Source organism: Protobothrops mucrosquamatus, unplaced genomic scaffold, assembly GCF_001527695.2.
Source record: "Protobothrops mucrosquamatus isolate PMUCROS unplaced genomic scaffold, P.Mucros_1.0 scaffold594, whole genome shotgun sequence".
In the NCBI taxonomy this organism is placed as follows: domain Eukaryota; kingdom Metazoa; phylum Chordata; class Lepidosauria; order Squamata; family Viperidae; genus Protobothrops; species Protobothrops mucrosquamatus.
This window is the reverse complement of record NW_015386893.1, coordinates 716,880-732,098: the sequence shown is the minus strand read 5'-3', so window position 1 is coordinate 732,098 and position 15,219 is coordinate 716,880. Positions and strand designations below refer to the sequence as shown.

Sequence of the window (15,219 nt, the reverse complement as noted above, 5' to 3'; positions counted from 1 at the left end):
ATAATATAATAATTGAGTTAGCAAAAGTGGCAACGCATATTGTAAATTCTTGTATAACCCTTGTGGCAGATGTATATTCATTAAGTAAATGGCAATGTAATTGTGATGAAATATTTATATTTTATAAAATATTAAGAAGAGGGAAAGGAATCGCGATGAGCAAAAATGGAGGTTTAGAAAATTAATCTGAAAGCAGGCATTTCAATGAGACTAAAGAATTAGTGTTACTTGTTGAGATGGGTGGCTATAGAAGTCAGAGCCATTTGATGTAATGGCTAAAACACCAAGCTAGAAACAAGGGGACAGTTCTAGTCCTGCCTTAGAGACAAAGCCAGCTAGGTGATTTTGGGCCAGTCATTCTGTGTCAACACTAAGAAGAAAACAAGGACAAGCCATTTATAAATATCTTGCCAAGAAAACTGCAGGGACTTGTCCAGGCAGTTGCCAGGCGTCAACACTGACATGGAGGCACATGCATACACCACAAATTAGTATTATCATAGGCAAAGTATTTCCTTGTGCATTACATAATCTGGGTTTTCTATGTGTGGACATAGGAAGACTCTTGCTGCTTGAATGTACGTAATGCTACGTACATACCTAAGGTGGTATTTATGCAAAATAAGATGAGAAAAGGCCTGCTAGCTATACAGATGGTTGTAAATTCCAATGAAATCAAGGGGAATTTATCAATAAACATGGATAAGATCAGTCAGCAGAAGTAACACAGTAGAGTTAATCATAGCCTTCAACTTCCTTATGGGATAACCACCAATTTATCTGACTTGAAATTTTTTCCTTTTATATTTTGTGAAAGCTTTAGTAGATGTCAGAGATTTGATTTGGGCAGAGTTTTCTATTTGTAAAGTTATGCTAATTGGAAAACCATGAAAATTAAAAAAAAACCTTATGACTGTGGTGGCGAACCTATGGCACGCGTGCCACAGGTGGCATGCAGAGCCCTCTCTGTGGGTACGCGCGCTGTCGCCCCAGTCCTAGGCCTTCAACTGTGTTTTATAAAACCTTTTCGCTTTAGGCCTCCACCGCCATGTGCAAAAAAAAAAAAAAAGGTTCAATCAATCAATCAATTTCAACTTGCGGGGAAAAAAAGATCTCTCAAAGTTGGAATTGATTGATTAAACTTTTTAGTCCCACCCAGTCTGCTGTTACCGCCACTACGACCACCCAATGGGCCACACCCACCCAATGGGCCACGCCCACCTGGCACCCGTTGATACGTAAGTGGGTTTTGGGTTGCAGTTTGGGCACTTGGTCTCTAAAAGGTTTGCCATCACTGCCTTATGATGTCGATCAACATTTACCTTTACGATTTCAGTAATTATCTCTAAATCCTGCAAATCACATTCACTTATGCATTTTTACCCTTTGCTAAACTCCAGCTTTTTAACACTCGTAATACTTCCCACAAATCTACAACCAAATATTTAATAGCAAACTGTTATTTATTTCACTTTTCTGCTGGGTTGAGGGACCCCAAGGATTTATGCGGGTCTCTGAAGGCTGCACTGTAGAAGTGCCAGGGTCCATTCTGTAAAGAAGTTCCCATAGTTTAAAGACGATTGAAATGGTTAACCATGTGCATGGAATAGAGTTCTCATGTAGTCCTCCAAGCCACCAATACCAAAAAGAAAAGCCCCAACCTTCCCCAACATTTTGTGAGGTTCATTTTTTCAAAAATTCTCTCAAGCTGAAAAGGAGAGCCTGTTTTAACCTCGGTGATTAATCTTAGCAGCAGCAGAACTGCTAAAACATTAAACACTAGAAGTTACAGAAATTAGGGCAGAACAGAGTGACTGATTCCTGGTGTGCACCAAAGGGGGAAGGCCAGGATACGGCTTCTGTCATGCCATCCATGCTTTTAGGTGTTCTTGGCAGGCAGTCTACAGTATTCTATTGTCTCCTTTTTTGGTTCACTGCCCACTGTTATATCAAACTTCTTTCATTCAGTACTCCAGAGTGAACTATATCGCACATAATCCTCAACCCACAATAGCTGCCCTGTTATGGATTATGGGGATGGTATCTCAATACTTCTGAAGAACAGCAGTTTTGGAATAAGCCATGTCATCTTATTCCTGAAGTGCCTATTTTTATTATCAAGATCTTTTTTTAAAAAAAAAAAGTTCAACAGAAATTGCCAGAAACACCATACAAACTGATAGGCTTAAATGTAACTGCTGGGATAATTGTCTTTTCTGTACCCAATGCTCAGAAGCAAACCTCTGAGAGACATCCTTTTTTCTAATACTTAACTACGTCAAAAGAAAGCAACAGCAAAGCACTTCAGTACAAATTCCACAGAACTACAGAGAAGCACTCATTAGGAATTTACTGGACCTTTGTCTTCATCATGCTATCTGAATACATTGAATATAATCTGCTTTTGAATACAGTGCTCCATATAATTGAATACAGTGCTCCATATAATTTCCACAATTACACTGACCTTAATCATATAATTACAGTAAATATTCTATTTCCAATACATACTTGGCTCCTAACACATCAGATGCAACTGTGGCTGAAAAGAAAGTGTGGGTAATTGATGCAGCAATACCAGAGGATAGCAGAATAAAACACGAAGAATTGGAAAAGATCACAAAATATTGAGATCTGAAATCTGAAACGGAATGATTATGGCATAAACCAGCTTGGTGGTCCCAGTAGTTATTGGCCAACTGGACGGCATACCAAAAAATCTTGGGTGGCACTAAGAAAATCTCTGCATTGACAAAATGTCCAATTGCCAATTGCAAAAGGCCTCGCCGCTTGAATCTGCATACATACTACTCCGATAAACTACCACATTTTAAATTCTTGGGAAGAACTAGATCAGTGTTTCTCAACCTTGACAATTTTAAGGCATGTGGACTTCAACTCCCAGAATTCCACAGCCAGCATCGCTGGCTGTGGAATTCTGGGAGTTGAAGTCCACATGCCTTAAAATTGTCAAGGTTGAGAAACACTGAACTAGATGCACATGAAGACCGACACCAGTTAAAGAAGCGATAGCTGTAGTTTTACATTTTTCTATGTATAATAATTTTATATAATAATAATAACAACAGGTGTTTTCGATCCAGTCACGCGCAGGCGCCCACAGCGCCCCGGACGTTCTGGCAACAGTTACGTCAACTATGACAAACCCGCACCATTCTTTTTTTTTTTTTTTTTCCGCCCTTGGCTGCGCACGCGCGCTTTTAGAAATTCTACCTGAGGCGTTCTTCCCATTGGCTCTTTGAACCGACCGAGGGGCCGGCATCTATTGACGTCGCGAACCGGTCCTCACCCAAGGTCAAGTTATCGCCTGACGCATGCGCACACCGGGGAAGTGGGGGGGGGAAAAGGCCGGAAAAAAAGCGCTCCGCTCCTTCGTATTTATATCGGAGGGTTTTGCGCAAGCGCGGTTGTCCCTCTTGCGACCCAGAAAGGGAAGGCCGGTCGTTGTCTCGCAAGCCGCCAGCGCTGCTTCGGCCTCCTCAATTCTCTTCCTCCCGTCTTTCCCGGGGCCGTTTCCAGGCGGCGGAGGAGGAGGAGGAGGCTCCATGGCGATGAACTACAACGCCAAGGCGGACGGGCAGCCGGGGGCCAGCGGCCTCGGGGCGACCGGCGGGCCGACCGGCGGAGCCGCCGCCGCCGCCGCCAAGAACCGCAAGCCGGACAACACGGCCTTCAAGCAGCAGCGCCTGCCGGCCTGGCAACCCATCCTCACCGCCGGCACCGTCCTGCCGGCTTTCTTCGTCATAGGCCTCATCTTCATCCCCATCGGCATCGGCATCTTCGTCACCTCCAACAACATCCGCGAGTTCGAGGTGGGTCCTCGGGGGATTGGCGGCGCGGGGCTCTCGCGGAGAGTTTTGAGAGGCCTCCCCTGCCCGGTTGGCGGGTTGCCCGACCCCCGGACTTGGCCTGCTTGGAGTCCCTTGGAAACGAGGACGGGGCTGACGCGGAACTTGGCCGCCCGGGGCTCGGCCCGGAGTTCCCTCTCTTTCGGTCTCCCAGCATCGGTTCTTGCGGTTGCTGAGGAAGAGCTCTTATTTATTTATTTTGTGTTTTTTTTTTTTGTGGGGGGGGGGAGAGAAACTGTAGGACACGGGCAGGGCCGCTCACACGCAGGGGTGATAACCTGGCGAGGGAACGAGGGGATGCGTGAAGGAATGGACCCTCTCGGGAAACTCCCTGTACGGCAGTGTTTCTCAACCTTGACCATTTTAAGGCAGGTGGACTTCAACTCCCAGAATTCCACAGCCAGCATTGCTGGCTGTGGAATTCTGGGAGTTGAAGTCCACATGCCTTAAAATGGTCAAGGTTGAGAACCACTGCTGTAGGGGCTGCTGAGGCCTTGTTAATCGTGGCTTTGTGGAGTGGTCTCACACCAGTGGTGTGTAAAGTGGAAGTGTAGGCGTAGGGTGTGTGTGTGCCTGGGACCTGTCGGGTGGTGCCGCTTCCTGAGGAACAGGGAAGCTCCAGTGTTCACTGAACATCCTGTGGGTTTGGGAAGACCTCGAGAAGGTTGTCATGCACCCTGCATGAGGAATCCATAGGAGCGTTTAGTCGTGTATAACAGAATAACAGAGTTGGAAGGGACCTTGGAGGTCAGCTAGTCCAACCCCTCGCTCAGGCAGGAAACCCTATACCATTTCGGACAAATGGCTGTCCAGTCTCTTCTTAAAAACTTCCAGTGTTGGCGCATTCACCGCTTCTGGAGACAGGTTGTTCCACTGGTTAATTGTTCTCACTGTCAGGAAGTTTCTCCTTAGTTCTAGGTTGCTTCTCTCCTTGATTAGTTTCCATCCGTCCTGCCTTCAGGCGCCTTGGAGAATAGCTTGACTCCCTCTTCTTTGTGGCATCCCCTGAGATATTGGAAGGCTGCTATCATGTCCCCCCTTCTCCTTCTCTTCATTAAACTAGACCAGGGGTAGGCAACCTTGGCTCTTTTATGACTCGTGGCCAGGAATTCTGGGAATTGAAGTCCACGAGTCATAAAAGAGCCAAGGTTGCCTACCCCTGAACTAGACCTACACAATCCCAGCAACTGTTCTTTATATGTTTTAGCCTCCAGTCACCTAATCATGTTTGTTGTAGCACACAGTGGCAGAAAACAGCACTCCAGAACCAAACTCTTCAACCTACTCACCCCCATTTATGAAGTTTCCTTTATTATATGAAAATAATTTAATAAATACTACTCGAGCAAGAGCACTACAATTAACACTCCCATTGTCCCTTGGTTAGTCCTATTTACCACTTTGGGAAACTGTGGTCTAGATGTTTAATTTAGAGGAGCCAACTGGGCAAAAGTTTATTTCTTCAAGTCAGTAAGGGAAAACAAGGTGATTTTCCCCAACCCAATTTTATAAAAATAAACAAAATGCATTGAAGCAGAGTTATCTGTTTTGAGTGTTTTTTGTTATTATAAAACAGTATGTGAAACTGCAGCATTATATGTCAGTAATAAAATCAAATTTTTCACCATTTGATCTTTATGAGACTAAATGACTTCATTTAGATAGTTTCCAGTAACAATTTATAAAGCTGTAGCTTTGTGCTATTCTCTTGCTCTTCTTTCCTCTTCTCATTGTGCCCTTCAAATTCTGGCTTGAACTTGATTTGTTGATTTTTTTCTTCTTCTTAGAATCAGTTTTTGATTTCGGGCAACTACTGGACAAGTCCCTGCAGTTTTCTTGGCAAGGTTTTCTTGTGAAGAGGTTTACTATTGCCTCCTTTCTTGGGCTAAGAAAGAGTGATTGGCACAAGATCAGTAGACTGGCTTTGTGCCTAAGGTGGGACTAAAGCTCACAGCTTCCTGGTTTCTAAGCTGTTGCTTTAACCATTGCATCAAACTAGCTCTGATTATTAAAGAGTGGAAAAAATCATTTGCTGTAATTTCAAAAGTTATAATTGGAATGTCTTCATCCTAAGGAGAATGGCATGTTAGCAATAATTGCAACCATGACAAAGGTACTTATGACAGATCTTGTGTGTTTTATAGAGTGTTGAGATTTTGATGATTAATAATATAAAGAACATTGTATTCAGTACAACTTATTCGAAGTATGATTGCAATTTAAAGAGTTTTAGAACAGACTAGCATTTATCATTCGTCATCTTAGGATTTTCTTTTACACTATGGACTATCCTCCGTGTGTCAAATTACGTAGATATGTGTTTTCTTGATGGATAATGTACCTTGTGTGAAGTCCAGAGGATATGAGCCACCTAAAGTATTATTTTTATGACACTTATTGCAATTGTTGGCACCAGGGAGTTGAGGGGTTATTGTTTTTATTATTTGTATATTGAGTTTTTATTTTTATAAGCTGCCTATAGTCACTGAGGATGAGTAGGTGGCCATATGAATGTTCATGATAAAGTATTTTCTTCTACTGTTTTTAGTGCTTATTGCATTGTATTTAATTTTAGGTTTATGAATTTTATGACCTCTGATTTTTCCATTTATATTTTTAAAATGCTGGCTTAGCAAGCTGTCATCGGTAAAAATCGATTATTATTTAAGAGGACATAAAGCTTAAGCCAGCAAGAACTATTAAAGTTGTGTATGAATCTGAAGAGGTGAAAGAACATATTTGGAAATAAAAAGATTGTAAAAACAAATGAGCAAATTCAGCTTTAAGTTTCTATCACTGGAGAACAAAGTACGATATAAGAGGGAAGAGAGGATGAATGGGATGAAATTAACAGTGCAAAGAAATTTGTGATCACGAAGTAAAGCCTTTGGGAATAATTATTAAATTTATATTTATAATAATTTATAATAAATATATATTTAAAATGTGGATTGCTAGTGGATTTCCTTTCATACAGCAGGCAAAACAAATTCAGAAATAAAATTAAGAGAAGATGAAGCTATTTTCAAAGGTCATCTTGGACTCATTTTATACTGATATTTTAGATGGAAATCAAGAAAATAAATGAAAGTCTTACATAATATATCTTATCTTTTACATAATAGAAATCTGATAAATAAGCAAAATGGAATAAGCTCATCAGAATTCTGATGTTTAGATCTTACGAGTATTAACAGGTGACAGAAAACAATGCTATGTTTTTTGTGGGGATTAACAGTTACATCCAAAGTTTTTTTCCCTGCACTTAACGTTTTTTGAGAGACAAATAGTTCAGGACGCTGGTGTTACCTGAGATGTATTTGAGAGTGTGGAAGGAGACTGTACTTGTCAACAGGATATATTTTTGTGTAAAACAATTGATTAGTCCTGGTGGTAGTGTGCTAAATTGTGGGAGAAATTTCACTCCTGATAGTGACTTCCCATTTTCCTGTGGCTATTAATTTTGAAGTTTTTAATTATCTTTACTATTTCTCTTGCCTGTACTCTTATCTAGCTAATAAGTGACTTTACCACAAATACCTATTATTCCTTTTTCAACCATGAAAGCAGACTTGAATTGCAAATAACAAAAACAAGATTCTTAAATTTGGCATAAAGCTGTTTGTTAATGCTCCCATATGTAAACCATTTTTGAGGGCTTTGTGTAGCCATATAAAATAACAGTGATAGTGAGGAAATGTTAGGTGGTAGCATCCAATTAAAGAAATTGTTCTTTTTCAGTGTAAATCTTTGAATACTTTTAGAATTCCAAAAGTCAGCCTGAAATGTATGTATGTCTTTGGTGCATTCGGTTCCATTAATCATTTTCTAAAAATAGGCAGCTTTTGATGTCTTAAGAACAAAAAGCTTCTTCTTAAACTGTCAATGCAGAGAAATTTGCTCCATTATTGTTGCTGTAATAAAAAGATTCTAAGAGGTAATATTCATTTATCAGTTTGTGTTTGTTGTTCTCTTAATTCAGTAAACATTGTATATGCTTTTCCTTATTTTCCAGTAGCATCTGCTAACTCTTTAACCCTAATTATTATTACAATATTAAGGCAAATTAGTAATATTCTGTCAGTAGTTAGCCTATATTTGAGCGTGATTGCTTCATTTAGTTCATTGTTCCTAGGATACTACCATTTTAAAGTGAGTATTGGAATACATGGTCTGTGTTATATTCTGACTTGTCTAAGAAGATCTCTCTACATAATTCTACAGATTTCATTATGATTCAATCCATTAAAATATATGCTGCATATATATTTTTAACATGTTAAAAATGACATAGAAAACCATTTATTTTATGGTGATCTAAATATGGTTTCACTCAGCATCCTCTTTCCTAATAATAGTTCACTTCCCCGAGAACACTATAGGAACCGTAGGATTAGCAGTGACTCAGATATGTATAGATATGCTATATATTGTGATTTAATATTGGCTTTATGATTTTTCTTCCCTCCACCTTATTCCTGTCTTCCTTTTTTTCTATTACAGATTGACTACACAGGAATAGATCCAAATAGTCCCTGCAATAAATGTTTAAATGTATCTTGGAATGCCTCACCCTGCCACTGTGTCATTAACTTCACATTGGATCAGTCGTTTGAGGTCTGTTATACTCTTATACTAGCTTTGTCTAGTATTGCCTTGCACTCTTTCATTCCAGCAAAATAAATCAAGGAATAACTGAAAAAAAGAGAGAGAGAAATGGAGGGTTCTGGAATGGAAAGTCAAATCTCAGATCTAAGTCCCATTGAGATTCTGTAGGATGATTTGGATTGGGCTGTGCATACAGGAAACTCCTCAAACATCAGATGGCTGAAATCTGCATCCGGATGTACGAAAAGGTTCCAGTCAATTTCAAAGACTGGTAGACAGTTATAAGAAATAACTACTTGAGGTTGTTACTGCTAAATGGAACAGTGCCAGATATTAGAACCACGGGTATACTTATTTTTCCCACAGAAGGAAATGGCATATCTCTTAACTTCTTTAATAAATGATTGCCAAATCAGTTTTTCCTAGCTTTTGTGTTCAGTCACATCACTTTTATATAGTGAAGATACAATATTGATAGGTCTACATTGGTTTAAAAAAAACCTTTATTTTTCATATGACTGTAAATATATGACTGGAGGAAAATGATCCTTCTGTTCCTGTGTAGCTCCGAAGTAGAATGCCTTCATAATAAATCTAAAGCATACAGGAATGGACAGGATACAAGCAGGATAAATTGATTAAATAATTGAATCTAAAATCAGTAGGTATGTGGAACATTTGTGTAATTTTAGTTGAACTAATAAGAGTGTGGAAACTTATTTTTTACAATGGTTACCTTTCTTCCTCAAGAAATCTTTATGCACTGAACCTACATGAACTAGTTTTTTTATTAATTTATTGTAATAAAAATTAGGTCTAGAGTAATGTTAAATGCATGTGCTTTTCACTATTGCTTTGCTTTCTTTATAGCTTTATTATTTTTCTTATCCCTGTATTTCTATGGGTAGTGCCCAGTGTAGAAGGTACCAGAAAAATCCTACCAAAAAATCCTGCTTTGTATATTTTGTATTAAACTATCCACACAAAAGTTTTCCACACCCTGGTGGGTTCATGTTCTACAGCTTACTGGTCTCCTGTTACCAGCAAAGCCAGAGTTTTAAGTTTAGCAACAGACTTAAAAAATCCTACCCAGATGAATAAATAAGACATGAATTCTGAAAACCTAGTGAAACTACTGCTATACCTAACTACATGAATGTTATAGTCAAGTGAAATATCCTAACTTATTTTTTTAGGGCAATGTGTTTATGTACTATGGATTATCCAACTTTTACCAAAACCACCGTCGCTATGTAAAGTCTCGGGATGATAGCCAGCTAAATGGAAATAACGTTTCTTTACATGTAAGTAAAATTCTTTGCGTATGTCGTCATGATGATTTCCCAAAAATGTGTTTTTAAATATGGATATTTTTGTGCATGTATCTGTGTATTAGAGATTGCTACATTGTTTTCTCATACATCTTCCTTCCTTTGTTCTAAATATTTATTTATTGAATTTTTACTTGTTTTTCTACCAAAGAATTTTGCTCTAGTTATACATCTAAGTAGGTCCATTACTGTAAACAGAATAATGAATTGTGAATAGGTCTAGATCTTCAAGAGAAAGTTTGGGATATGTACAGAAGAGTGTAATAATAGGAAGAAGCCTTGCTGAAGAAGTTAAGTCTGTTAGTATAAATTTGAACATAGCTTGAAATAAATTATGTATTAGTCATTTGGCTTTGGAAGCTCTAGCCCAAGCTTATCATAAGAAATTATTATAACACAAACAAACATTACCCCATTGATCAGTGGCAAGAAGTAGATTTAATGACAAATTTAATGACAAATCTTTTACATGAAAACATGTTACAAAAAGTATTCTTGCACTTTAGATTTAATGTGATTATACTGAGCATCTTTACTTTCAAGATATCAAAATTGACTTTCTTTTTTTTTATCACTTAGAAACCTAGTAAAGAGTGTGAACCTTACCATACGAGTGAGAATAAACCAATTGCTCCTTGTGGAGCTATTGCCAACAGCATGTTCAATGGTATGATATTTTTAAAAGTATATTATGACACAACATTGTACTTCTGAATTGTGTTTTATTTAAGTAAAAACAAAGAATGTTCATGAAATCCATATAGTTCCTCCCTACACCAACTTGAACGCTCATTCAGTTCAGAGAGTATTAAGTTAGACAAGTCATTAGCCAGACTTGGTATAAGACATACCCATCCTTATAACATGACTGGCATTAAAATTTCACCAAAGTGAAGGCTCATGGAACCACTCCCTCCTTCAATAAAGCCAGTATTATTTTATGGGTCCAAGCACATGTCACTTTCCACTTCGTCAGGAGTTGTTTCAAATTTGGTCATGCAAGATCATACCTCCCTTCTAATGGACTTCAAGTTCATATTTATTTGACATACTTTTTAAACTTTTGTGACTAAGAAGATAAAACAGGCCACTGGGTTTTCACATTTCTGTACATTCTGTACTTTGATAACTTATTTTGATAGCCACATCATGCCTTATGACAGTTTGCAGAATCACTTGGAAATACAGCGTTTCATTTCATAACCAATGTACTTACTTTTGCATAAAACAGAAGTGTATAAATTATTAATAAAACCTAGACACTGATTAGATTTTAATTATTTTTCTTTTTAGATACATTGACACTTGTTCGTTATGACCACAATACCTCTAAGCCCAAAACTATTTCTCTGCTGAGAAAAGGCATTGCTTGGTGGACAGACAAAAATGTTAAGTTCAGGAATCCTACTGGTGAAACAAATAACTTGACAATACTTTTTCAAGGTAAAAATATAACCAGTGGCTAATTGTTTCTATATTATTGTGCAACAATTCTCATTGGGAACTTCTTGGAATGGTGTCATTAAAATGGCTGAAATTTATTTTATTTTCATTATGGGTTGTTTTTTTTAAAAAAACATTTTAAAATGCAAGTAGGTAAAATATGTGTGACTAGATATATGTTCACTACTGAAACAGCACAGTTATTTTTAGAATTTCTTCACGTTCACAACTCTTTCATAACTCTTTAAACTGCTATTTCCAGTAATTACGGAAGTGTCAGTAATTTTGATGGAAGGAGTGAAATATACTTGGCCAAGCATGTCTGCTACTTAAAATTACAGAAGATGTCCTCAAAGGAGGGTGGGAATGACCATACGTAATATTGAATTATAACTCCTAGTATTTTTCATCAAAAAAAAATGTCGTTTTTAAAACTCTAGGGTGCCCCCTGGCTTTGTAAAAGAAGTTACTCTTATTTACTGTGTTGCTTTTTCTGTTCTGAAAGATTATATTGGAAACAAGACTGTCGCACATGGTTTGAGTGAGTTTTTACAAGGGTAACTTGAAAAATGTTTTTAGTGAAATGCGTAAACATCTCTTTCTGAAAGTAAATTATCTTGACTAATTTCAGTGTTTGCATTTTTTTTGAAGGAACATCAAAACCTGTCAACTGGCGCAAGCCAGTGTATTTGTTAGATTCTGATCAGGAAAACAATGGCTTCATCAATGAAGACTTTATTGTATGGATGCGTACTGCAGCACTGCCTACATTCCGTAAGCTGTATCGTCTTATAGAGAAGCAAGATAGCTTACAACCTACTCTGCCAGCTGGGAAATATTCTTTGGAAATAGAATATAGTATCCTTTATTGAACATTGTAAGGGGCTAAGTGTATCATTCACCTAAAGGAACAGAGTGAGTGGGAAAAGGTTGTAGGACTACATGGTGGGATATTTGTTTAAAGTTGATATGTTTTATTTAATATTTGATTGTGTGGAATGGAAATAGTGTAGATAATTACAGTAGTGGCCAAAATTGTGGAAACCTTTTGGAAAAAGTGTATTTTTGAGGTTTGATGGCTAATACCACCACTTATTTTTGGAGTAGTACCATAAAATTATATATCAATGGAAAGATAATTTAAACAAGAATGTAATGCTACATAGTTATAGCCAAATAACCAGAAAAAGCACAACTTGCTTAGGTTGATATCAGGTAGCTTTCCTTCATCTGATTGTAGCCAATGAGCATGAGTGTTTAGAGAGCCAATCAGGTGTCATCTTGTTTTGGCAATGAGCCAATCAGATCACAATAGGATTCAGTTATTGATGCCATATATTGAAGCTGAGATTATAATAAAAAGTTATATTATAATTTTTATAATTATATATATATATATAATTATATATATATATATATATATATATATATATATAATTATTTATATATATATATATATATTTATATATTATTATTATAATATATTATAATAAAAATTATAATAAAATTAAAGTAATGGTGCAAAGAGTTGACTGGTTGCCCAGAAAGTGATGTAAAATAGTATTATTAAGTGAATAAGGCTACAGTGTTAAAGAAATTAGAAGAAAAATTGGTGGAAACTTAACCAAAGGTGGCATTTCTACTGTACACTTTCCCCAAAAGGTTTCCACAATTTTGGTCACTACTGGTATCTGGTTTTAGAATCATTCGTATTCCCAATCAAGGAAAATCTACATATATGGAAGATTGCAATAACATTTTTGTTATTTTTGTTATTGTGTGAACACATTCATAATGCTGGGAAAAGCCATAAGTGAGTTGGTTGGTGTCTATAGTGGTGCACACCTTTGTTTCATTATTGCAAGAGGTGAATGGTGCAGAGGTAGTATTTAGAACAGTGTTTCTCAACCTTGACAATTTTAAGGCATGTGGACAGTATTGAGTTAAAAGCCTGTGGAGATTTTCTTTAGTTAAAAGTTTTTAAGATTGGATGTTGTTCATTCGTAAGGAGATTCACTAGCCCCTCTGACCTAAAATCTCAAATTAAAGGCTCACCAACCTTCAATAGATTCAAATTCAATTATTGCTGTCCTAATGAGAATATAGCTACATTATCGAAACAATCCTTGAGTATTACCTCACTTTTTAAAAACATCTGCAACTAGTAGACTTGGCTTTGCTTTTTTTAAAGAAAACAAATCATTAGTTAGCCTACAACTAGCAGAATATAGCAGAATAGCTTCGTAATAAATGGATTGATTATACCATTTTGTATTGCTACCCTTTTTTGTTGAGACTGATTTTTAATATTATGCAACTTCAATATTTCTGTATGCTTTTCCTATGCATACGTCAGATTATCCTGTGCACAGCTTTGATGGGCGGAAACGGATGATCCTGAGCACCATTTCATGGATGGGAGGCAAAAATCCATTCCTGGGAATAGCGTATATAACAGTGGGCTCCGTTTGTTTTTTTCTTGGAGTAGTGCTGCTTGTCATTCATCACAAATACGGAAACCGGAACAACAGTGCAGACATTCCCAATTAATCTAAATGCTCCAAATCACATGTACTGCATGTGCATCAGGGCGAGTCCAGAGTGGACACAGCTTTTGAAAGCTAGATCCCTGGTAGTTGCTTCTGAGACAGAATACATAACCATATTTGAAGCCTTCAGTTCCCTCACGGTGGATTAATCTGAAGATAACAGCCATAAAACAATGCTGACGAGGGGCTTTTTGAAGTTTGCTTCTTGCTGGACAGGTGCCATGATGCGCATATAGTCTTTCCTCACCTAATGCATCTGCTGCTCGTTTGTATGCTTTACATGTCAATACTGTACAGCAAGAATGTGTTTAGAATAGCTTTCTTAGCATTTTAAGGACCAATGTGTGTGCTGGTTTTGGGAAGGAAAAAAAAAAGCCTGTCTAGATTTTGTCAACCAAAGTATTTCACAGATGAGCTTTGTAACTCGTGTACAACTCAATATGAATTAAGCCCAACTTTCTGCTTAAATATTCACAATTCCAATAAGTATGTTTTGACATGTGAACTGGTTCGACTAAAAGCCTGCTTTTTGCCCAGTGACATGAAAACTGCTTTCAATATAGAAGTAACTGTGGCATAAAAAAACCTCTCCCATTATGTTCTGCTTAAATATCCATCTTATGTTCAGCACCCTATGTGGCTGAAATCACTGAGCTTATTCCAATAGAAGTAAAGAGATTTATTTACTGTGTCAGTAAATAAAAAATCTTTCTTTTGGTTAAAAAAAGCAAGGCTTTAAGAATTTCAGATGCTATAGTTCACCCAAAGCTCTTATGTTCCTCAAATATTACATAGATATAAGCTAAAAGTTGCTGTGGTGGAATGTGGGAACTTTTGCATCTTGCACACTTTAAGTCCAATCTGTCCACATTGTAAGAAAACAGACCAGGGACTTTAAAACTATGTATATATACATATATATATATATATGTCTCTCTCTATATGTATATATACATATACGTATATATACATATTGATACTAATATATATAAAATTGCTGTGTACATAGATGTTGTTTTACATGAAATTTGCTTGTCAATCTGAATGTTTGCTATTTAATAAATGGTATCATTTGTTTTATGAAACAGTATGGTTATCTGAAATGTATCTCCTTAAAGCAGCTTTATCTCTGGTGGCTGTCAAAAAGGACTTGAAGAGAGCAACACAGAATTCACTTTGGAAGTTGTGATACATCACAAATCTGGAACTTAACTAAGTAAAATCTAACTGATTTTCCTCCTATTCAAGCAACTTCCATGGACAAAACTTTGTCTATCCCCAAAATACTTCTTGCATGCAAATGTTTTTTTTTTCAGCGCATGTAATGTACAAATTAATAGCTACTACCACCAGATTATGGATTCTGAATGAGTATTCATCAATGAGAGTTATCATTTTACTGGTAAAGGATAGTCATGC

The 15,219-nt window shown here is 37.2% G+C and overlaps 1 protein-coding gene across 1 annotated transcript; it reads left to right on the top strand.

The window, feature by feature from the left end:
* Positions 1 to 3,566: 3,566 nt before the first annotated feature.
* On the top strand, positions 3,567 to 14,889 carry TMEM30A (transmembrane protein 30A). Its single transcript, XM_015817483.1, has 7 exons — positions 3,567 to 3,833; positions 8,373 to 8,486; positions 9,674 to 9,781; positions 10,388 to 10,475; positions 11,102 to 11,251; positions 11,903 to 12,109; positions 13,608 to 14,889. The coding sequence occupies exons 1-7, from the start codon at positions 3,567 to 3,569 to the stop codon at positions 13,799 to 13,801; spliced, it is 1,128 nt and encodes a 375-aa protein (XP_015672969.1). The 3' UTR covers positions 13,802 to 14,889.
* The last annotated feature ends 330 nt before the right edge of the window (positions 14,890 to 15,219 follow it).